The sequence below is a fragment of the Callospermophilus lateralis genome, chromosome 3 (assembly GCF_048772815.1).
Source record: "Callospermophilus lateralis isolate mCalLat2 chromosome 3, mCalLat2.hap1, whole genome shotgun sequence".
In the NCBI taxonomy this organism is placed as follows: domain Eukaryota; kingdom Metazoa; phylum Chordata; class Mammalia; order Rodentia; family Sciuridae; genus Callospermophilus; species Callospermophilus lateralis.
Window position 1 is genome coordinate 15,707,916 of NC_135307.1, and position 26,070 is coordinate 15,733,985.

Genomic DNA, 26,070 nt, shown 5'->3' on the forward strand with positions numbered 1-26,070 from the left:
CTCAGCGGTAGAAGGCTTACCTTGTACGTGCTAGACCTGGGTTCGATCCTCAGCACCACATACAAAAATAAACAAGTGAAATAAAGGTGTTGTGTCCAACTACAACTAAAAATTAAAATATTTTTTTTAAAAAAGAGGGCTGGGGTGTAGGTCAGTGGTAAAGTATTTGCCTAGCATATGTGAGGCACTGGGTTTGATTCTTAGCACTGCATATAAATAAATAAAGGTGCATCAACAACTAAAAAAAATGGTAAAGTTGTAAAACAATCGGAATAATTTAAAAACATAAAGCTTGATTGATTTTTTTTAAAGTTTATGAATCTTTACAAATAAGAAAAGCATGAGAAATTAAGAAAATTATTTCAACATGTTTTGAGCTATAGGAACTGTCTTAGGAATGACATATGGCACAATATTAGTTACCCCACCCAAAGGAAAAGGTTACATGTGGTTATAGTATGATTTAGGGCTATTTTTAAAACAGAGTGGTAACTTTTTAAATGGAAATCCTGCATTATAAAAATGAACTGCTCTTTTTATATATTTAGAATGCAGTTCACTAAAATGTTTAAATTCTTGGCTCTGCTTCTTAAACCTACTACAAAGATCACATTAGAATTCATTTTAATAGACATTGTAAGCACAGTATCCAATCTCATATCATCATGCTGGGTTCTTTTATTATGAGAGTCGCAGGAAGCTGAGCCCCAGGCTGCTGAACACATTGTGGGGTGTATCCACGGCTGGGGATGGTGCCAGCTCTATTGTTTATGTAATATTCTCTCCACCTTTATCTGTGGTATGCAATTGGTATTGACTTTTGAGAAACTACTTCTCTGACCTGATCTCCCAGTTGGAATAAAACCTGCCGAAATGACATCTGGCTAGGAAAAAAGGGATCAAAGAAGCATAAGGAAAGAAAAATTATGAGACATCGTTAATGAGTAGTTTCTTGCCTGTCCTTTAGATCTTTTAGAGAAAAGAGTGTTAAACTTTTTCAAGGTCACCATTCCTTTGTCCCTTGCAATGGCACGGTGGACCCCAAGGGTATCTATCATTTTCACTATTGATTGCTAGGGCTGGATTTACTTAGCATGTAGCAAAATGTCTCTTTGACTTTGTTTAGGAGTAAATACCATTCTCCAAAATTAAGGTAAAGTTTGATTATGATATTTATTACTGTTCACGTCTGTTTTATTTTTTCTAAAGAGGAAGACAGTCATCTTTGGCAAATTGTCTTCCCCAACTTTTAGGTGTATCGCTTGAGGAGTTTTTAAATATCATAAGGAAAAAGAAGGAAGTTCAACTATATCACAATGAGATAAGACACATCTTCACAGCTTTTGACATGCACTGTAAGTGTCTTCAGAGTGTTTGAAGTGTTTTGATAAAAAGTTTCTGCTAAGAAATTGTGAATGAGAATATATACTCAGTAAACCAAATATACAGTATACTTGGAAGATTATTTTACTGTAGTCTTTAGCTATTACCTTAGGTGTTGGTGTGAATTTTTTTTTTCCACCGCAATCTTAAGTTCTTGGCATATTCTAAGGATGAAATAATGTTTGTGGTTATGTAATTGTGCTTAGATACTGTAATGTGTACTCACAGATTGTACCTATATTGTGCAGTTGGCAGCAAAGGGTTGGCTGTGTAGGGATATAGGCCACAGCCAGCTGGGGAGTATGGGAGACCCTGCAGCTGTCTCCTTCAGCTCCTGCTTTGACTCACACAATTGGAAGAGTTGTCTTTCCACACTGGGCTTGGCTGAGAAGGGTGGCCACAGATCCCCCCCAGCCCCACAGATCTCACCCAGGAGGAGAGGACTTACAGATTAAAGTGTCTCCCCTGCTATTATGAGTTTCCCCACAAAACTAAAATAAAATAAAATTTGAAGACTGAACAGTTTTGACAATTCACAATGACTCAAAGCCCAATTCCATTATTGTAGTCATGTCTGCATCTGGTCCTTTCCCCTGGACTTGGAGAATCAGCAAAATGGCAGGGCTGGAAGTGATGCGAGATCACTGGGACTGTGCTGAAGGGGAGAATATTGCCAGATTTGCAAATTCTTCCATTGAGACAACCTTAGATTACCTTTTTTTTAAGAAAAAAAAATTTATTTTTTTAGCTGGGCACAATATCTTTATTTTATTTATTTATTTTTTATGTGGTGTTGAGGATCGAACCCATGGCCTCACACATGCCAGGTGAGCGCTCTACCACTGAGCCACAACCCCAGCTCAACCTTAGATTATCTTATCTGTAAATTCAAATGTTAATGTACTGTTTTTCTCCCAATAATATATTAAAATAAAGTTTCACATAAATATTAAGTGTGAAATAATAGTTCACAGGGTTTATAAAAGTAATTGAACATGATATATTTTGTTTTCAAATAGATCGTGGATTTTTAACTTTGGAAGATTTCCAAAGAGCCTTCAGGCTTGTGGCTCCCAAATTACCTGAAAGGACTGTTCTCGAGGTATTCAGGTAAAGCACCAAATCTTTACATCCATCCACCTTTGATTTACCATTTGCTTCATGAGTTTTCAATTTTTATGGAAAACTTTTACTTGTGCAGATTTTTCACTTTGGGACATTTCCATGTCATAGCACTATGTTGTGATGCAGGAAGGAAGCCTGTATTTAAGTATGGGTCCATCCACAGCTTGAGGATGGCCTTAAGGTGGGTGGAGTGCTGCTCACCTGGCAGATGCTTGAAAACATTGTTGGTAGTGGCAGGAAAGGAGCAGGAAGGAAGCAGAACTCCATATATTTATGTGTCAAGCAAAATACCAAAACTTTATTTCTGTCTACCAGGGACACTAGTGGTCTCCTATGGTCTGTATTTGTCAAATGCAGATTATGCGTGGTTCTTGACTTGTCTGGAAGAAAAGCTGGAAGTGCCTAGTGATGGCCTCCTCATTGGTTTGCTTTCTAATCTGCTGACAGAGGTTGTAGTTTACACTAACCTGGTAAAGTCAATTTAAATATTCTATTATGTAGTTCTTAAAAACTAATTCTGACTAAATGGACAAGTGGCTCAAAAGCAGTTCCTGTTAGGAAACTGCAGATTGAAGGTTATGTTAATGAGGAAGCACCTGTGGATGTGAGGAGATGGCGTAACTCTGTGCTCCGACACCTAGCATGAGTGCTTCATCAGGCCATCACCAGGTGTATTAATAAGGGTTCAGCATACCAATGAGAGACAGAAAACCCCGAATACTAGAAGCTCAAAGAGATGTAAATATATTTCTCTCTCACATAAATATAGGCAACTCAAGCCTGAGTGATAACAACATAGATATGAAGGACCTGGGTCCCCCTTCTTGTTGCTCTGACTGCCCTAATAATGCCTGGCTTCTTCTTGCTTCAAGATGGTTGCTTAAGTTACAGCCTTCAAATCTGAATTCTAGGTAGTTAGAAGGAAAGGAGGCAGGAGATCTGCCCCTTCTTCTAAGGCTATATATTGTTCCTACTTACATCCCAGGACTTACAATGTAGATTCAAGGCTGTATCTGTAAGGGAGAAAGGAGGAGGGCCTTGGAAAATGTGAGGTTTGCTCTGGAAAGTTATAGGCCAGTTCACAGGTTCTGATACTGAGGAAGAGGGAGAGAGAATGGATACTGGGAGACATCTGGCAGATATTCCCATTTGGGATGAAAGCAATTTAATGGAATCTGTCCAGAAGCCAGCCCTACTCAGTAGAAATAATGAAGCAGGTTATTTGAATAAGGATTTGCACTCATTATCATTAACAGTGACATATATGAGATGCGTTGGCTGCAGCACTCACAAACAAGCTATTGAATGAGCTATTGAAGAACAAAGACATTAAAGCCAGATGCATACACAGTACCATAGGATAATATTACTTAGTTGGTTGTGTGCAAATAAGTTCTTTAAAGTATGCTAGTACCTTTTTATACACTTTATAATGAGATGTGTAATGAATACCAATATATTTCTCCCACACAGAGGTTGTTTTTAATAAGAGGGACTATAAATTGTTACCCATTTTCCTTTTGCAGAAAGACAAGTTGTCCAAACTAGGTGACCTTGATGTGCTAAATGGTTTTAGTAGATGCTATCTTGCAGAGATTTTTTGAAAAATATACTTAAATGTAGCCCTTCAAGGTAGAAGCAGTGTTTTGACAATAAGTGAGAAAATAACTGCTTCTGGAAGAAACCTGTTACAAGGAGAGCATTTTCTGAAAGTAGATGTTTGTAAATGTGATTTTATTTTTAAAAATAATGTGTCACCTATTATAACTCTTCACATCTACATGTTTGCTAATATGTAGATGGAATATCTACATATTAGATATGAAAATGGAATATCCTAACTGGCTTTAAAAAAACTTGCAAAATATCAATGGCTTTAGGACATAATTTTTTTAAAATATAAGAATTCAAAAGGTTAATAAGTTTTCAAGAGCAACAAACTGATATCAAATTGATATCAGGAAATATATTAGCTAAATTTCAGTTAGCAATAACAAAATAGTAATAATTAAAAATTGAAAACCTCTAAACCTTTGCCTTATCAGAGGATAGAATTAAAAACTGAGGCTCTTAGGGCCCCGATGACTTTTTCTCATTTAGATCTACATAATTTTATGAGGTATATTTAACATTTGTTAAAATCATGTATCAAAACAAATTGAACTTTAAATTGCTCAGTCACAAAGGATTAACCAATATGTTCTGAAATAATAAATTAGCTTAAATCACATTATTCTTGTTAAATATCATTAATAATTTCTAGTGACAGCAAAAAGTTATTTGTCATTACTAAATAAAAAAATCTTTAAAATTCTTGAGAAATCTATATTTTGAGCTATACATAATGTATTAACATAGTAGCACATGTACATATAATCTGTAACTACATATACTGTACAAATCTTGTACTATTACTGAGAGTTGTGTGCTCAAGACATTTTGCAGAGACCACTATATACCAGCAAAATAAAGCATTTTAGTTGATTGAACATGCTCTATTTAAACTCTCAGTTATATTTGAAAATTATATTGCTATCATAATCCCTCAACCAGAATAAATGATGAATATAAAAAGTATTAAATGAAGTTGGGAATTCAAAAAGGAGAGAGAAATAGTTCCCCTTTGTGTAAATTAAAGCAGGCCACAGAAACAGATGTCTAATATACACATACACACTCCCCTGCCCTGTTTCAGTGATGTGTACAGTTTTCCAGAATAAGAAAATAAAAATCAGCTGCTGAGGCTATTATGATGCAAAACTTTATAATGTTTCTAAAGCTAGACTCACTTTTTGAGAAGCCAGAGTAGCTTTTGATGGAGCTCACCACCCAGGCCCATAATTACTCAGAATAAAAGCTTGATATATGAAAAGCACCATAAGAAAAAAAAAGAAGAAGAGTGAAAATTTTTTATTAGACCAGAGTTCTCTGTGGTTTGAGTGACTAGAGAAATAAATCTTCATACCATTTGAGTCAGTGACTGCCATGTTCTCTTCAAAGAAATTGCTAAAGATTAAGATTGGTCTTTTTCAAGAGTACTTGCCCATATTGCATTTTAATTTAGTAGACCAAACCAAACCACAACAATAAAACCAATCAACCAAACAAGCAAATAAACATCAAAACAAATAACTGAAGAGAGAAACTTGGAAAATAGAGAGATTCCAAATAAATAAGCTTATGCTCCACCTCAAGGCCTTAGAAAAAGAAGTCTAAACTAATTCAAAAGCCAGCAGAAGACAGGAAATAATTAACATCAGAGTCAAAATCAATTAAATTGAGAATAAGAAAATAATACACAGGATCATGCAATGAAGAATTGGCTCTTTGAAAAGATTAATAAATTTTTAGCTAAACTAACCAAGAGAAAGAGAAAAATCAGTGAGAGGTGAAAAAGGAGATATTACCACAGAACCTTCTGAAATCCAGCAGATTATCAGATCCTATTTTAAAAATTTTACTTTACTACACTGAAAAATCTAAAGACATTGACAAATTTCTAGACATATATGACCTTATTAATGAATCAGGAAGATATAGAAAATCTAAACAGATTAATGTCAAGTAATGAAATTGAAACATCAGTTAAAAGCCTTCCAAAAAAGAAAAGCCAGTGATCAGATGGATTCTCAGCTGATTTCTAGAAGATCGCTAAAAAGAACTAACACTAGTCTTTCTCAAAGTATTCCATGAAATTGAAAGAGAGGGAAATTCTCAAATAAATTTTGTGAAGCCAGTATAACCCTGGTACCAAAACCAGACAAAGATGTATCAAGGAAAGAAAATTATATGCCCATATCCCTGATGAAAATCCTTAATAAAAATTAGCAAAACACATTTTAAAAAGACATCAAAAGATAATATACCATGATCAAGTGGGCTCTTCATTCCAGGGATGCAAGTTTGGTTCAACATAATGTAACTCACCACTTAAACAGAATTAAGGACAAGAATTACATGATTATCTCAATAGATACAGAAAAGGCTTTTGATCAAATTTAGCACCCATTCATGTTACAAAAAAGAAGCTAGGGATGGAAGGAACTTGCTTCAACATCCTACAGGCTTTTTATGACAAACCCAACACCATACTGAATGGAGAAAAACTAAAAGCATTTCCTCTAAAATCAGGAACAAGACAAGGCTGTTTACTCTTTTTACCACTTCTATTCAATATAGTTCTTGGAACATTAGCCAGAGTGATCAGGCAAGAAGAGGAAATCAGAGGGATACAAATAGGAAAAGAAGAAGTCAAACTACCTCTGTTTCCCAATGACATAAACCTATCTAAAAGCCCCAAAAAATTCCACCAGAAGACTTCTAGAGTTTCTAGAGTTTATAAATGAGTTCAGCAATGTAGCAGGATGCAAGATCAACACCCATAAATTAATAGCTTTCCTATACTCCAACAGTAATTCATCCAAGGAATAAATCAGGTAAACCATTCCATTTGCAGTAATGCCATTTTTTTTTAATTGAAAAACTTGGGAATTAATCTAACCAAGGAGGCAAAATAGCTCTACAATGAAAATTATAGAACACTTGAAGAAAGAAATTGAGAAGACCTTAGATGGAAAGACATCCCATGTTCTTGGCTAGGCAGAATTAATATTGTCAAAATGGCCATAATACCAAAAGCAATATGCAGATTCAATGCAAGCAACATCAAAATACCAATGACATTCTTCACAGAATTAGAAAAAAATAATTCTTAAATTCATTTGGAAGAATAAGAAAACCAAAAGAGCAGAAAAGTGAAACAGGAAGTATAACAATATCTGATCTGTAATTATTCTACAGAGCTATAGTAACAAAAACAGCATGGTGTTGGCATCAAAACAGACATGAAGACTAGTGGAACAGAAGACACAGAGGAAAATTCACATACCGACAACCTTCTGATACTTGACAAAGTACCATGAATATATTTTGGAGAAAAGACAGCCTTTATCAAATGGTGCTTGGACAACTGGATAGCTTTTATGTAGAAAAATGAAACTAGACTCCAAAAAGAAAGGGTTGGGGAGACTCCATCTCTCCCCCTGCACAAAACTCAAAATGGATCAAAGGCTTTGGAATTACACCAGAAACCTTGCAGCTGCTATAAGAAAACATAGGGTAAACCATCATATAGGTGCTGCCACTAATTTCCTTAAGAATACCCCCAGAGTGCAAGAAATAAAAACCAAGAATCAATAAGTGGGATACCATCAAACTAAAAAACTTATGCAAAGCAAAAGAAATGATTAAGAGAGTGGAAGAAAATCTTTGCCAGCTACTCCTAATAGGGGATTAATATCCACAATATATAAAGAACTCAAAACCCTTAACACTAAAAAAAGATCAATAAATGGAAAGCATTATGGAGATTCCTCAAAAAACTAGAGATGGAATCACTGTATTACCCAGCTACCCTACTCCTTGATATTTTCCTAAAATATCTAAAATTGATTAATCAGTAATATATGTCTTTTAAAAAAAATTTTATTCTTTTTATTTATATATGACAGAAGAATGTATTTGACATATCAAACATACATGGAGTATAACTTCCCACCCCCCCAAAAATCTAAAATTGGCATATTATAAAGAAATAGCTACCTCAATGTTTATAGCAGCACAATTCAAAATAGCTAAATTATGGAGTCAACCTGGGTGTCTTCAATAGATAAATGGATTAAGAAATTGTAGTGTGTGTGTGTGTGTGTGTGTGTGTGTGTGTGTGTGTGTGTGTAGTTGAGTTCTACTCAGCTATAAAGAAGAGTGAGACTTTGGCATTTGCTGGTAAATGATGGAAATGGAGAATATCATGCTAAGTGAAATAAGCCCAACTCAGAAACTCAAAGATGGAATGTTTTCTTCATTTGTGGAAGCTGGAGTAAATTAAAGGAAGCAGGAGGGAAGGATAGGCTAAGATAAAGATAAAGGGAAGATCAGTGATGTGGAGGAGGAGATGGGGAGGCAGAATAGAGGGATGGGAAAGGGCAGGCAAGGCAGAATGAGTTTTTAAAAAACTAAACCACAGGGAGTTTCACCTGTATATAAGTTAAAAAAAAAAACCAATCAAATATAAATAAATGAGCAAAAGGAAGTCTAGTAGAGAAAGGAGAGGGAGGATGGAAGGGAGGATGAGAGGGAAAAGTGAGGAGGAATTGGGGGGATTGTGATCAGAAATCAAATTCCATGCATGTGTAACCATAATACTCTTAATAAAAATAATATAATAAATGACTTTACATCCAAAAAGAAAGGGTGGGGGAGACTTGGATATAAGGCATCAAAGAGTCATTTCACTTTATAACGTGACAGCAACACTGGCATAACCATTCCTTCTAAAAGTGTTGCAAGCACTTATTATTTTTTAACTGTTTGGGTGATGTTTACTTTAGTGATTTTATCATAAATAAGACCAATGTGATTTTTATATATAAACACATATATTGTTGGGGTTCATAACATTCACCTTCTCTTCTGCGATCGTCTCTTCCTTTGTTGTCATCTTACTTCTACAGTTAAATGAATTCAAAGCTACCTCCACACCTCGTGCCATTGCTGTTGCTTAGCTGAAGTTAATCCTTTCTTAGGGTCCTAAGACCTGTATTCCCTGTTGTCTTTCATATTCAAAGATAATTATTTGGGCCATTGTACTTAAATAAAATTATATAACGTATCAGAGCTGACTTTTTTGAGTCACCTTCTTTTTCTTTGGAATGCTGATTTATGCTTATATTGGAAGTCCTTTTAATTTTTAATCTCTATTTTTAATTGCTTGCTTTGCTCACCATGTCTTCTACTCTGATTCTGCAATGCCTGTTCTCCTTTGTGCTGTGCCCAATGTGGCGCCCCCGCCCCCGTTTCGGTTTAATTTTTTCTTAGATTTCTTTTTGAGCAGTATTTGCTAATGTTTCATGTGCTTTTGTTAATTTTCTGTATCATGTTATTTTATGGTGTCTCTTCCAAGCCTTTCTATATCTATTTCTAACTATTATTTTATAGAGGCATTTGCTTTATAAAAATGATCTCTTAAGATTTTATTTTTAGTGGGTCATTTCTTAGGGCATGCTAATTATAACTGCCCATACAAATGAGTGAGAGCAAATTTTTTTACTTAAGGAAAGATTGTGAGGGCCAAATTACTTTCTTGAATCAAAGGACAGCTCACGGAAAAATCAAAACCAAAAATTGGTAAACTTCATCTCTAAAGATATCATAAAATTTAACATTTGGATTTCAAAATTTGAGACTCCTTTCAGTGTTTGAAACTTTTAACTTTGCTTTCCTCATATAGCTGGTAGTCGTGATGAACACATGTGGGTAAAATAGCTGAAATAGTACCAATGATTGTATTTCATTATTATCCTGGAGTTTTTAGTGAATTCTTTTCTTGAAGGTTTTTTTTTTTTCTTCTACACATTAAAAATAGCAAAAGTACAGAGATATAAGAGCTGAGTGCACTTTTGGTGCTGTGGAAGTCCTATCAGTAGGCTGTTTCTAGCACCCAGATTAAAACAAGAAACATCTTTCCTCTTTAACACCAATAGAACTTGTTGAAAACTTTGTGGTGCTTTTTATTATTATTATTATTGTTCAAAGAATCTTCATCGATTCTAATAGCTAAGTTAGAACTCTTCATCTTGACTGTGCAACACCTTGTCCCTGTTCCAACATCTGGTTCCTTTTCAGACTTGTCTTTCTTTAGTCCCAAATTCCCATTTTCCCTTGGCATAATCCTTACTCCTTTGATTGTGCAACATGCGTTTATATTTCATTCATTTCTCTTGCCTGGCAGCGACTCCCTAATCCCTAACTATACAAATTGGGACTTTCTTTTAAGGTCCTACTCCATAAAATCCTTTTTTTCCCTTTCTACTTTGAACAGCCTTGTCTCCTTTTTCTAAATTTTGAAAGTATTTATTGCTACAAATTACTTTAGTCAGTTACTTGATAAATACAAATGCAGTATTTGTGACTGTCTCCATAAAATTCTACAAGTCCTCTGAATTTATAGGTTTATCTCCACTGTCCTTGGCATGTTGCTTTATGCATTATAATAAATAAGTAATTGTTGGTCCATTGTCACTTATTCTAAATGCCCAGTGATAGTAAAATTCTCACGGTTTTCTTCATGGCTTAATTTATTTCTTATAACTAGGAAAGAGTACTTTAAAATGCAACCAGGAATGTCCACATGTGGCTTCCTTATCTATTGTCTCTTTCTGTATGTGATTTTCATGAATTAATCTCTGACGGCCTTGCTTGGCATTATTTGGGGAAAATTTTAGTTTATGGTATAGCCTCAGCTGTCATCAGGGAGCTGGCTTAATGTTCTTTTTTGACTTTGCCATCAGCACTCTGTGTATGTCTGGCCTGTGTTTTTCTCTGCATGGGTATGTTGACTTCTGCTTGCCTAGAGGCCTTCTCCATCTATTGTAAGCACAGATATTTGTATATTCCCACCACCTGTCAGTTGGCAAAAAGCACTGAGAAGCTTCTTGTGCTTCCCAGGCATGAAATGAAATGTGGATGTGCAGAAGGCCCCATGGCCTGACCCAGCAGCCAGGATTCTGAGGCACAGGCAGATTGCCACAGACTAACGTACAGTGAAAATACGGAGGCATCAAAGTGCTCTCCAATCACATGTGGGACATTTAAAGTTATACCCTGATATTTTTGGTGTAAGAATTCCCTCTTCATATTACATGTTGGAAGGTCGAAGTATATAAAAGAACATCTAACTCTCCTTTTTGGAGTACTAAATATTAGTTGAAAATAGAAGCATGATGACTTGTTGAGTAAGAAATAATCAATGTCAGAGTTTAGTGAGGGTTAGGGGCTTGAGAATGCAATTGTAAAAAGGAGTGATGGATACTCTTGGCAGAAAAGTTGTATCAAATAACTGACTAAAATAATTTGTAGCAATAAATACTATCAAAATTTAGATTATGGCCAGTCTATTGGAAAGGATTGTTATGAGCTGGGTAAAATGAACTAATAGGCATTCTTGTACACTGAATGTAAGTCTTACAGAACCAGCAGGCCTAAAGGAAGGGATAGCACTTATTTTTCTAAATCATTTATATCCCTTTTGAAATGTCATTCCTCACTGTGTTCTTTAGCTTCCCATAATTCCTTTCTGTAAGCAACCAATTTGTTGCATATGTTTAATAAGAGAAAGTTTCCCAGTTATTGTGTGTATCAGAATGAGTCTGAGTGTGGCCATGGGGGCCTCAGGAAGGTCACAGCTGTTATAGTGAATACCTAATTTGGTGAATGTGATTATTGATCTGTAAGGATCTTCATGCTTCTGTATATAGGAAAATGTAAAAGATTTGAGATGGGGGCTGGGGTTGTAGCTCAGTGGTAGAGCGTTTGCCTAGCATGTGTGAGGCACTGGGTTCAATTCTCAGCCCCACATATAAATAAAATAAAGGTACATTGACAACTAAAAAAATATTTAAAAAAAAAAAGATTTGATATTTTATCTCATTCTTCATAGCACATGTAGCAGTCATCAGCTGTATCCACTTTGTGAGTGTCATGGCTAGAAAAATAGACTTCTTGAGCTTCTATTTTTTATTACTATGATTTATTATTAGGTACTAGGGATTTAACCTAGAGGAACTTAGCCACTGAGCCACAACCCCAGCCCTTTTTATTTTTTATTTTGAGACAGGCTTTCACTAAGTTGCTTAGGCTGACTTTGAACTTGATATTCTCCTGCCTCAGTCTCCTGAGTGGCTGGGATTACCGGCATGCACTACCACTTCTAGTTTTCACTTCATGAAATTTTGTGTCTTCTGTACAAAGTAATGCTTTAATTTTTATTTAAATTCTTTTGGTTCAGCATTTTATGGTCAGAGATTCTCCTTTCCGATTATCCTCTTATGTTTACTACATGGGGATTATGAATGTGTATAAGCTTTTCAAGATGACCTCATAATTTTCTCTTTGTGGGACCCTTAGGGACTTTCACATGTAATATAGTGAATAAAGCTGTTCTTTAAAAAATCAGCTATAAAATTGTAATTGTTTGGGTGGGGCTTGTGGCTCAGTGGTAGAGCACTTGCCTTGCGTGCATGGGGCACTGGGTTCCCTCCTTAGCACCACATAAATAAATAAAACAAAGGTATTATGTCCATCTACAACTAAAAATTTTTTTTTAATTATAAATGTTTGAGGTGATAGATATGCCAATTACTTGATCTGGTCATTGCACATTGTACTTATACATATGTTGAAATATCACACTATACTCCATAAGCATGTACAATTATTAGGTGTCATTAAAAAATTTAAAAATAAAAGTCCAGCTATATAAATAATTATGTGCTAGTTATTTCCAGGAAGTGCCAGTTTTTCAGAGGGTTCTTAAGTGATTTTGCACCATGGACAAAAATTATTCCTTTGTAATTGAGGATAGTCCTTTTACCAGCATGAACTTTAGACCTGGTGACACGGGACTTAAAGCTTAGGAACTGGATCAAGAAGCAAGTAGAGAAGAGTGATCACTTCACTACATAGATTTTCGAATAGAATGTGTTATTTTGATTTCTGCTGTTAAGCTAATTTACTTCATTTCATCAAGTATCCGTTACTTGATATGAAGGAATATTTAACCCCTCCCACATTTAGGATATCCAGATTTTGTAGTCTCCTCTTAGGTTAGACCTACCCCGATGCAAATTCTACTTATCTTTCAAGGCCCAGCAATTTAAGATATTTCTTATCTTGAAAGCTGTCCCTATCCTATACCTTTTACCCTTCCATCCTTCAAAAAGAAAATTGTCTCTACCTTTTGCTTTAAACTCCTAAGCTGTCATGAATATCTTTGTTGATGCAATTACGTGGCTGTTTGTATTCATATACGATCTCCTGCGTGTGTGGTTAGGAGCAGTGGAGGCTTCACCTCGCAGCCCCTGCAGCTCCTGGTGGTTTTGTACTACATTTGTCTACGTTTCATGTAAATGAATGGCTTATGTAGCGAACAGGCGTTGTACTATGGTTGGTTTTGTTTTCGTTAGCTCCACTCCCCCAACGGCAAGCTGGTGCCACGGAAGGGTCACGAAGTCCAGTTGAGTCCCCAGCTGGGAAGCAGGAGACTCGAGCACTAGTCCCAGCTCTGCCACTGACCGGTCTTCCACAAGTCACTGAGCCTCTCTGGATACAGTCTTCTCATCCCGGAAGTGAGGGTGCTGTGTTATGTGATCTGGCAGGCGTCTTCCAGCTCTGAAATTCACTGGCGGGGTTATTTATCATGGAGAGTGGCATGGCAGACTCCTTTATTTTCTCTGTATACCACAGATATTATTCAGAAGCCACCACAGCATGAATACAGATGTGGTCTGTCAGTGTGACAAAGACTGTTCTCAGGAGGAAATTACTGGGTTTGACAGCCATCCAACCCTGGGTTTAGTTTTTGAGATGTCACTATAACAAGTGTTATGGCCACCATATCCAATTCCTCATCTACATATGTGGTTGAATATGCTGTTCTTGCTGTAATAGCATGAGGGCTATTTTTCTTTTAATTCAACTGTCACATAAGAAACTGCTGCCATGGTTTCTCTCTATGACCAAATGTTGCTAACCCTTTCAGTCATCCTTGAAGTTATTAATAGCCTCACATCATGAATGTATTCATGCCATTTTCCTTTATAGAAAAAGGAATCAATTTCTTGTGTTTTTTCCTTTGTAGTAGATAGCAAACTTCTGGGTGGAAATCTTAATAATATTGTATGCTATATTTATAAAATAAGAGAAATTTGTATTTGCTAAAAGATCTTTATATTTTATGAGATATTTAAAATAACATTTAAAAATGGCCTGGGAATATAGGCTCAGAATTAAGAACTACATTAATGTTATTGTCCTCCTTATATAGAGCCTAAAATAAGGACCAAACATTTTCCAGTACTCCCTTTTCATCTGTGACATCTGTGTCACGGGAGTTTGCTGCCTTAAGGCTAGACATCCTGTCTACCCACCTCCTACTCAGCCACTCTCCTCCCTCAGGCTCCCACGGAGAGGTTCACCCTTGTCACACAGAGTCCTCCAAAGACCAGCAGCATCAGCGTCAGGGAGCTTGCCAATGCCTAATCTCAGCCCCACTCCAAAGGTCCTGAATCAGATTTGTTTACTTTTATATGATCTCTGGGTGATTCATATGCACATTAAAGTTTGAAAATCACTAGTCTACCCTTCTAGTTAAATTTAGGATAATGAGGGTAAATTATCATTACATTTTAATGTTACTTCCTGACTTCAATAGCTGCTCATTGCCTGCCATAGAACATCTACATTTCTTTGCCTGAAATACAAGGTGCTATAGACAGAAACTGGTGAGCCTTTTTCAAAAGTTGCTGGCAGGCCCAGGTCACACATTTGACCCACCATTTGGTGCGCTTGCCCTATACCTATCCTCTCATTTCTCTTCCACATTTTTGTTTGTGCCAGGTTCACTGCTTTCTCTCTTCCTCCTCCCTCGCTCCATCCCATCTAATGGGTATCCGTTCCTTCATTGAACACTCTGTGAAGCCCTTCCTTATTGTTCCGTCTCACAATATCTTCCCTCTTTCTTAGGACTGCCGTAGTGCTTGCCACACTAACATAGTCAATGGTATAACCATGACATGAGCAGTAACCACCATTTCCTGAGGTTTCACTCTGTACCAGATGCCATGCAGCATAGACCCTCACAGGAGCCTGTGTGTTAGACTGTCTGTTCCCATTTCACAGATGAGGAAAAAAAGTTGGAGCAGTCAAAGGATTTGCTCCAGGCTACCAGCGGGTTAGGAATGCAACCAAGATTCAGACTCAGGTAGGCTGGCTTTTTGCCCTGTGCTTCCAATCACTGCCCTATTCCTTTCTCACTTCTTTTAACAATACACATGTTCTGAGGGTAGGAACTGTGTGTTCGTATCCCTACCATGCCAGCCATAAACACGAGGAAGCCACACGTATTCACCTTGATAAAACGGTTGCATAATTCTGTAGGTTTTCTCTGTTCATGTGAATGGCTTTGGTTTGGAGTGTTATCCTTGAGATTTCATTTGATTACCTAAAACATAAACAAAAGGAACTGTTTATGAAAATATACAAGAGGCTGCTGATGCAGCATTTTAGACCCTGGAGCTGTAGCAGGCATTGCGGGGCAGGCTGCGTGGACAGGAATGCATGCGGCATGCTTCTTGCCTAGAGAATATATCACAGTGCCAAAATATTTGCCAAACAAACTGTGGAAGCAAAAAATATTTAAAATTGATGAGTGGAGTTTTATTATATTTTTAACTGGAATGAGGATGCTAAACTAAATTCGTATTTTTTATTCTAAGGTAGGTTATACTTTCGCTTACTTCGAGGCCTTTTAATCCGTTGCTGAGTTCAGCACTGGTTTATCAGTTTCACCTTGCCCCCCCACGCTCTTTGCTCCTCTGCCCTCCTTGCGTATAAGCTGCTGCTAGAGAAAATCAGGCAGAGTAGTCACTAAACCCTCTCGGCTTACTGTGATTCCTGAGTTCCTGCTCTTTCCCCTGCTTCTGCCCTCCCACCCCTTGAACCTACTGGTGACTCTGGTTCACCCAGTTCCTAAGCCAACCCCGGAGACCCAGGACAGGTGCTAATACTAATAACCTTTGCTTTCCCCTCTTCTCTCCCACTTGCCACTCACTTCCACCCTCCTCTCACCTGTGGAACTCAGACCGTCAGTATCAGAACTGGTTTCACTTGGTTCCTCTTAGCTGCTAAGCCCCAGGAACGCTGATACCACTTTCCCCTCCTTAGCCTCCCGTTCTTTGCCAAGGCCTTCACCCTTTTCCAACCCCGAGGGCGGGGACTAAGCTGGTAAGTGGGCTCTGGTACTTGGACCTGCTCTCTGCCAGTCTGAGACCTGAAGCTTCCTTATGACCACTGGCCTTCCTTCTGCAGCAGCCTAACTCTTGCCCCAAACGCTCTTTACCCATTCTACAGTAGGTCAGTGCTCTAACTCTGCTCTCCACCTTCCTGAAGCCTCTTGCTAAATTCAAGCCAAACTGGAGTTAATTCTCAGTTATTTTATCTTTTGGTCAAAGAAAAACAGTCATAGGAGAATTATAGTCAATAGGAGACTGACAAATTATCCAAAAATTTTATTTGATAATAATCATGTTGCAGATCCCTGTCAATGGTCCAGTGTTTTGTCTTGTGATGTAGGAACACACTGCCTAATAATAATGGGGAACAGACTGAGCTTGCAGTTAAAGTGTCTGCACTCCCATGTTCAATGCAGCATCATTCACAGTCACCGAGACATGGAAGCAACCCAAGTGTCCATCGATGAATAAATGGATAAGAAATGATTGTGTGCGCACACACACACACATGCAGTATGATGGGATATCATTCAACTTTGAAAAAGAAGGAAATCCTGTCATTTGGAGGATCTTGGAGGACATTATACTAAGGGAAACAAGCCAGACAAAGAAAGACAAATACTGTATGATATTAGTTACTTGTAAAATCTACAACAGTCAAAACTCAGAGAAACAGAGGGGTTGCCAGTGGCCGGGAAGTAGGGGGAGAAAGGTATTGGTCAAAAGGACAAACTTTTGTTATAAGATGAATGAATTCTAGAGATCTCATGGATAGCAAGGTAACTATAGCTAATAACACTGCATTATATGCTTGAAACTTGCTAAAACAAGCACAAATGAATTCTGTCAATTGATGAATATGTTAATTAATTCAGTAGTGGAAATTGTTACACAAGGTATATTTCTATCAAAACACCATGTTGTATAATTTGAATATGTACAGTTTTTCAGTTTCTTAGTCATGTTCAAAAATAGTCTTAACAAATTTAGCATTAAGTATCATTCAAGAATCCTATTAAAGGAGATATTTAGAAACAAAAATAAATAAAAGTTACAAAATGCTTTCCTTAACCCAATCTTACTATTAATGTTCCTCATAATCCACTCGTGTCTTCAGATAGAAACCTTTGTATTGGAGATGGTATATGGGGACTCTCATTCAAAGAGAAGAAGAGACAGTAGAAATCTCACTCTAATTTGTTCCTTGCAGGAATTTAACTGTGTTTTGTTGGAGTCATTGATGAATACATGAATGAATGAATGAGGCAAATAAGTAAGAATAAGAAGTTAATTTGATCAAAGTTTGTATGTCCAAATCATGTGTTAAGGACTACCGCTTTTCTACCCTTCTTAATTATCTGTGCCTATTACAAATTGTTGTCTCTACTAGACTTTCAATTGCAGATTCAGACTCGGAGGCTTTTAAAAATTATGAAATTGACTACACATTTATTAGAGTTTAATCTGCTATTATCACAAAATTACTACAGTAGTTTTAAACTCTGTCAGGAAGCTTTTAACTGAACCCTGTCATCAGAGTCAAATTTGATTGTTGGGATGGAATCTTTTCATTTCTTTCTTGAACATTGTCTAGTAGAGAGGTCTGCAGTGACCAGATTGGCCATAGTGTTGCCATTCATTCTGCAGGTTACAAATTTGTCATGAGAACAAGTGGCTAGATGTACTTTTCATAGACAGTGGGTATCCACAAATTGGTTCTGGGAAAATTGGATTTAGTTCTTCAAGGTTACTTACTTTCACAGATTGATTCATTGAGTGGAGATCACTTTTGTACCCTAAGGGCTCAACTGTGCTCTCCCTTACTGGTACCCATTGCTAGGTGGGGTTCAATTAAACAGGAAGGAAAGAAATGGCAGTGTATGTTCACATGACAGATGAGATGACAATATTCACCTTTGAGACAGGTATCTTGGAGGAAAAAGTTCAACTTTTTTTTTTTTTTAAATGTGAAATTATCTCCTCGGTCATTTTTATTTCCAGTCAAACCAGGGTCTGATAAAATTTGTATACAAAGCATAGTCCTCCATACCATTTATTCTAGTAGCTTCTAATTTTAATTGTAGTTCTCAGTCTTTGCTTTTTGACTATGAGTTTTAAGATAGAATAAATCAAATTAGCTCTAGTGGATAGATATAGTTTTTGCTAATGATTTTTACTAACCAAAATATACCTCCTCCTTATGTGAAAAAGGCAGCGTGAATGATTATTAATTTGACTGACAAAGAAAGGCATTTCTAATTTTATTTAGTGACTGAAATAAATTACTTTACCATAAATTAAATGTGAGATAAATGTATGGTCCTCTCTCAGTGAACAAAACAGATTTGAGTGCCAAGCACATTTTTGTAGTAGATCTCTTTATCCAGTTGGTGGTGCTAAAAACTCTGATACGAAGCTAATTGAAAAGAGAAGAGGTGAACCTGGAGTCTTTCTTAATAAATGTTTTTTATTAGTTTTTGAAAAATTAATATCAAAAGCATATGTACAAATTAGTGCATTTCCTAAAGTTAGGAATCAACCCAAATCCCTCAGAGAGCCAACAGAGTACATTGATAGTATGCTCCTATAGAAGTATGTTAGTATTCCCAGGGGAAGTTGTGTGGTTTGAATCATCTGACTCCATCCTGGATTAGACTTGCTTGTTAGGGAAGGGAGATGTGGGCCATAGAGCAGTAGAGTTCTATTTCTGGTTACTATTTATGTGCCAAATTCAGATTTCAAAAATTTTGACTTGTTATTACTTTACAATTTTTTTTTAAACTGTAAGTGTATTCTGTGACAGCAGAATCATTGCTTTTGTAGGATTAGGTTCATTTAACCCTTTGTGGCCCCCTCCTTATTTTAGCTCTGAAGAATCCAAAGGGAGCAGTAGTCTGTGCATGACGGCACCCTGAGATACAGTCAGGGGCATAGGCTTTGGGGTCAGAGAGGCCAGGTTTTGACTTTCCCTACATATTCATAACTGTCCCTTAGGTACTTAGATTCTTTATATCTCAGTTTTCCCAACTTGTAAAACGGTCATGATAACAACTTTCCCCACAGTAGGTGTAAGGTGCTTCTGGGGTGTTGTTTACCCTGTGCTTCCCTAGGTTGAAGCTGACTCAGTTCTTTTTCAGTCCCTAGCACACCATGAGGTCTTAGGATGTAGGCTTTGGGGCAGGGGATCCTCTTTGGTTCAGATGATGTCTCATGGTCCACTAATAGAAAGCTATTTCTGGTTAAAATTCTACAAAGATTTTATAAAGATTCACAAAAGAGATAATCATATAGTTATATCTTGTTTCCCGAAATTTGCCAGTTTAATCCTAAGAATGTTTATATGTTGGTCGGGAGCTGCTTAAACATTTAAGGTTGGAGAGTGGAATACAAGGTTGCTGGAAGGTATGGCAATGGTGTCATACGAGTTTGTTCGTCTATCAGTTTTTTTCCTACAAACTTCTATTGAGCATTGCTATCGCTGGGCCTCAGGCATATCAAGTTGGACTCCAGAAGAGCCTGGGCATGTCTCTGAGGACTCAGAACTTCAAGAAGCAGGTGCTTCCCAGTAGGCAGTCCATATTACTGAAATTTAAATATTCTTTATCTTATAAAAATTATTGGATTATCTATAAAATTGAAAAAAATTAAACTGATAGCTTTATATTAAACTTTATACATTATCTTTTGTGTTTGGAAGGTTGAAATAAGTTTTAAGAAGGCTTCTGTGGAATGGTGAAATATCTAAACACTACTAACCAGGAGTTTTAGCTGGTAAAGAATTTTAAAATATACCTGTCAGGCATGTATGTGTGTGTCCACATGCACATGTGTATATAAATGTGTGTACGCCATACATACACACCTTTGCCATACCTTCCATATACACATACATATGCATGTCTGTGTATAGATATTGTTTTTAGGAATAGCACAGCTATCATCTTTAGTTGGATCTGAGGGATGCATCAGGTCTTTGAGAGTTAGAGACTGAAGCATCTTGGAATTAGATGGTGGGAGACTTGTAGAATCACATAAACCATCTTGTCTTATAGCTAAGAAAATGGAGGCTGAGCAGACTTTTATGGCTTTAGCCAAGATCCATAGATCCGGACCAAACTCGGGTCCCCTGACTTCCACTTCCATGCTACTACATTATTTTCCCATACTGACCTCTGCATGATGAGCCATTTTCAATGTAAATAAAAACAAGGGTACACTTGTTTTCCTTCAGTAACCTCTCACACTAAATATGGAGTGTGTTTCTGCCCAACTATCAGAATCAGGACTTGTTCCTGAGGCAGCTGACCAAGTAGCTCCTGTATTGTGTCAGAGCAGAGATAAGGGAGGCAGGGGACACCAGGCCTGGGGTGTGCGCTTCACACCAGAGGCAGGCTGGGTTTTGGCTTGCTGTCTGCGTTCCCCGCTTCTTGTTTCTTGCCAGATGAATGGCATCATATGCCACAGGTGTATCAGTAATTTCTGAGTTTTTTCCCCACTAAAAATGACCTCATTGTTTTGTGATTCTTTTCTATAATTATGCAGTAACAGGAAAATAAACCAGCCCTGAGTACAGCCCATAGCAGAAATCGTGTGCTCTTTATGCAAGTTTGATTTATAGACGTGTACTGCAGAGCGGAGTGACTATGAAACATTCATCTTCCCATTGCTGGTTGCCATGGAAATGGAGTACACAGAGCAGTGTCATTCCAGTCCTGGTGATGCCTGCAGTAGTTTATTCCTTTGTTGTTCTCGTTTCTTAAGCAACTGCCTAGCATTCTTTCATCATTACAATTAATCATGCACACAAGTTTTTATCTTTCATCGCACATAGAAACTACTAAAAATGTATGACAAAAATAGGGAGAATTTAAATATTCTTGTGGCTTTAAATATGCATTTGTAATTTCCCCTCTCAGTCCCATTGGAAAAATAGGTCATGGAAAAAAGAAAAGCTCATCTTAATGTACAGAAATTTCAATAAAGAAAGCAATATAGACATTTGAGGAAGAAGCCAGGAAACCATAAGGAACTTGAGATTCTGAGGTTCCCTGGTGTTTGAATCTAAATAAGCCTGCATTCTGGGTGATGTCACCCTCACTATTCCCCCTAAATCTAGCTATATAGAGTCAGCTCTCCTTTGGTGTTGTTTTGTTGGTCTCTTTAATGGCTTGAACAACCTAAATATTTGCTGGATAGACATGGTGGATATGAGAGTGGGGATTCTTTTTTTTCATTAAGACTGTTAAAGTTCAAGACTTTATTACAGTGCAAGTAAAGGAAATTCTAGCTATTTTTCCTTACTTTTTAATGAAATCATCTCACTCCAGTCTTATCTCACATGGTTCGTATAACATACAACAAGTAATAAATGGGTGTTGACCATCTACTGCTGTCTTCTGCTGGACCGTGGGCTGCTCTGTTGTTTTCAGGAGTGTGTTCTGGAATAACTGGGTCTAAATCTGTACTCCATTACTTATCAGCTGTGAGATCTTTGAAAACTCTCAACTGGCCTTCTTTCCCCCATCTGTAGTGTGAGTAGTTATAGAATTAAGATAATGGATTTTTGGTAGGGGATATAATTCATACAAGGGGCTTAGCTCTTGCTTGGCACAAGATAATTGCTCCGTCAGTGGAGACTCTTGTCATGGTGGTGGTGGTTACTATTGCTATGACCCCTCAAGGCCAAGAACACTGTGCTCCAACCTGGGAGTGAGACTCAGTTCATTGACATCAGCTCTGGCCCCAAAGCCCAGGGACTATTACAGGCTCTGAGTTCACAACATGATGCCAGTGGTTTGTCAGACTTGAGCTACGTGCACTTGTTTCTTCTCAACGCTGGAGGTTATTAGGTTGGTAGCCCAGACGTTTACTGTGCCTCTATATCTGGAACTCGGGAGAGAAGGCTGCTCCAGGCAGTCCTGGACGATGCAGATTTCTCAGGTGTGACCTGGATTTGATCTTAAAGGAGCAGCGTGTGCAGCACCTTGGGAGGGAGGGAGTTGTCTGCAGGAACGTGTCTTGGGGAAGGTTCTGGCGCTTGCCCGCGGAGCCCACATTGGCATCTGCTCTGCTGCCTTTCCTTCCTCATCCTCCCCTTGTCACTCAGGGACTGCAGCGTCCCTTCATCCTTCCTAGAATTGAAGCTTCCCGAGCTGGTGGCAGAGCGTTCTTTGTTGAAGTTCAGTCTCCTTGGCAGTCCTCCAGGGCACACGGCAATTCCTATTTATTTGATTTAGCCTTTGTTTGGTTAGCCTTGTATTTTGTCTGTTTTCTTTTGTGAAGTTCTTTTTCCCCCCAAATTTTCATGTTTAAATTCCTTGGACTTCGTTTCTATTTATTTTGCCAGCTTGCTTCATAGTATTGCTAAAAGTTGTTTGCCTTAAGCTATCACAAACAAGTAGTCTTGGATTAATTCGTCTCCCCCACGTCTGCGCCATCACGTGGGACTAGGTATAGCTTGGAATGATTAAAGCAGAAGAGCCTTTCCAGCTTGCCCTTTGCCCAGGCCACACTTTCCTGCTTCCCAGTCTTCTTTGTTTGGCTCTTTGTTTCTCCCTGTCCCAGGCTCATGTCAGTTTTGAAGAGAGAGAAGTAGTTTAATTTTCTGAATGCTTTTGTTCTCCCTCCTCTTCAGTGGAATTTACCAGATGCTTCATGATTGATCATCCCTGAGTTAAAAATGAGTCCAATTTTGTCTTCCAACGCTCTCACTTGGGTATTCTGTATGTACCCTTGTGTGTGTGTGTGTGTGTGTACACAAGTCAGTGACTGAAACTTTGACTCTCTGTGGACATTTTCAAAGCCTCCTGAGAGCCCAGGTTTTCTGAGTGGTCTTGACCTCACTTAAGGTGTCCGGTGTGCGCTCTTGTCTTCTTTGTCCTGCAGTGACTCTAGGAGGCACCTTTGCCCTGTGTGCTTCAGTCTCAGGTTTCTATCTTTCTTTCTTTTTTTTTTTGGAAACAAATATTTCTTAGCATCTTTTGCATTGCAGACAGTGGGAGTCTGTGAAAATAAAGAAGACAGACACTGCCCTGTCCTCTAGGAACTAACACTCTGGTTGGGGAGATAGATGGTTAGAATCCAAGATAATTAATCCCGAATGGTGATTCCAAAATACTGTGGGCAGGAAGGATGCTTCATGAAGGCTAGAGGGGCCCAAGGATGGCTTCAGAGGAAATGAAAGCCAGTGAGAGACCAGAAGCGTGGACCCACCAGGTGGAGGGAGCGTGTGTGTGGGCAGTGTGAGTCTGCAGAGATGGGCGGGGGAGTGGGCACTACTGGGAGCTTAGTAGAGCTAGTCTGCCCTTCAGTACACTGGTTTTTGTTGGGTAGATGAGTTGGTGGGGTCAGAAGGTGAATGCAGAGTAATAAAGTTTGAGAAGTAGGCAGGGGCCAGATCATGAAGGCCTCAGAAGACTTACCAAGAAGTTTGACCTTTATCCTGAGGACCCTGGAAAGCCATTGACATGTTGTAAGTGGGGAAGTGACATGATCAGACTTGAGACCTACACGATCTCTCCTGTCATAGTGTAGAGAATGGATTAAAATGTGACAAGAGTGGCCTCTATCCGTGTTGATCCTAGGGACCACCTTCCCAAACTCAGCCCTTTCTTAAATCCACAATGTTTGTCCAGCTCCACATGTCCAGCTTCTGGCATTTTCCTGATTAGCATGAGGGCTTTCCCTTTCTAGCTTTCTGTCTTGAAGGCCAGGAATCTGCTTTCTCCCAAGCTCTGGGCTTGTTCTTGCTCAAGTGTGAATGTGCATCTGGAGCATCCCTGGGTCCCCATTTCCCTGAGTCCATTGTTTTGCCCTCCAGCTTGGGTCTCCTAGGAATTTGGCATCAGCCTGGGTCTAGCCAGTGCTCAGTGATTTCCTAAATTCAATGCAGTTCATGTGGTTGGCTCTTCCCACGCAGCCAGGCCAGACCTGCACCTGAGGAAGTTCCCTTAGCCCTCTTTTTCCCACCAGCTGTTGAGATTCCCAGACAGTTCACCATTGATCCCTACTCCATGCCCATATGGAACAGTTAATTCAAGAAGACTGATTGAAATAAAAAGAGTTGTACTAACTCATAGATCTGGGACAAGTTATTTAACCTCTCTATGCCCATTTTCTTCATCTGTAACTGCAGAGACTGAGAGCCTACATCCCAGAATCGTTTGGAGCACTGTATATGCAAATGCACATTTAAACACTAGGCCTGGCCCACACTAAGCACTCAGTGTTTATTGTTTTACTAAGATGTCTTGACTTTATTCTAGATCAGGTGGCAGGAGAACAGGAAAATTTCCAACTTCAGGAATAATTGGTGACAGCCAAATGAGTATGAATCTTCAAAGACCCCTTCCTCTTATTCACAATGAACAGTAGAGAGATGAGAGTAACATCACATCCTGCCCAGCTGGAGGGCTGTTATGGTGAGTGAGGAGATGATGTGAGGGTGTTATGGCTTGGATGTAAGATGTACCCAAAAAGCTGACTTGTGAGACAATGCAAGAAGGTTCAGAGAAGAAGTGATTGGGTGAGCCATAAGAAGAAGTGATTTAAGGGAGCCGTAACCCTATCAGAGAATTAATCAACTGATGGGATTAATTGAGTGGTAACTGAAGGCAAGTTGGGGTGTGGCTGGAGTAGGTGAGGCATTGAGGGCGTGGCTTTGGGGTATATATTTGTATCTGGTGAATGGCGTCACTCTCTCTCTGCTTCCTGATCATCATGTGACCTGCTTACCTCTGCCACACTCTTCTACCATGATGTTCTGCCTCACCTTGAGCCCCAAAGAATGAAGCCTGCTGTCTATGGATTGAGACGTCTGAAACTGTGAGCCCTCAAATGAACTTTTCCTCCGCTGCGGTTGTTTTGGTTGGGTCTTTTAGTCATAGCTGTGAAAAAGCTGACTGAAACAGAGGGAGGGTTGAAAATAGCCAACACATGTTGAGTGTTACTGTATGCCAACCCCTATTCAAAATGCTGTACTGATATTAACTCATTTGATCCTCACAACAACCCCACGTGAGGTGGCTACTGTGATTACTTCCATTTTACAGATGAGAAAACATGTACATAAGGCCTAAGTAACTTGGGTAGGATTACATTATCTGATAGAATTTGTCTTTGACCCAACAGTCTGATTCCAGATTGGAAATGCAAATAAGTACCCCCATTATACGAGAGGGGTCTTGACCTTTCCCTCTGTACCTCTCTACCCTACACCCCTCCAGGTATGCCCTTGACAGAGGACTCTGAGTCTCTTTATCAATCAGATCTATTATAGTCTGCAGATTTAAGGGCCTTTCCAGCTCAATTTCAATAGAATAAAGATCTCAACAGCATAAAAATTTTCATAGTAAAAAATAGAGCCATATAATCTATGGCCACAACATAAAATTCTGATTTTTGATAATTTGGTCATAAAATCTTGTGATAAAATATCAAAACCCTCTACTGCAATACTGTAAAATGGGATTGTGTTAATGGCAGAGAAAATTTGTATCTTAGATTGTCATGAGCTGTTCAAACATTATAATGGGAAACATTTATGGCTTACATGATGAAAGACCATGTTTCTCAGAGTCATTTGCTCATCTCAACCTTTTGTGAGGCCTACATACAGATCACTCCATAACTCTTTCTTCTGCATGATGGGGTGGTGGGATGGCATAGGGATGTTGGTCAGGTGTTAGAAATTTGGATTCTGTGATGCAGGGGAAGT

The 26,070-nt window shown here is 38.3% G+C and overlaps 1 protein-coding gene across 3 annotated transcripts in view; it reads left to right on the forward strand.

Moving 5' to 3' along the window:
- Efcab11 (EF-hand calcium binding domain 11) overlaps positions 1 to 26,070 on the forward strand; it is a 153,077-nt gene that overhangs the window by 22,945 nt on the left and 104,062 nt on the right. For 2 of the 3 annotated variants that reach the window (XM_076848032.2, XM_076848034.2), the window contains 2 exons: positions 1,254 to 1,355; positions 2,403 to 2,493. In XM_076848032.2, the coding sequence (XP_076704147.2) occupies positions 1,254 to 1,355; positions 2,403 to 2,493 (193 nt within the window). The remainder of the gene's footprint in view (positions 1 to 1,253; positions 1,356 to 2,402; positions 2,494 to 26,070) is intronic. The other variant, XM_076848035.2, reaches the window with a different exon arrangement.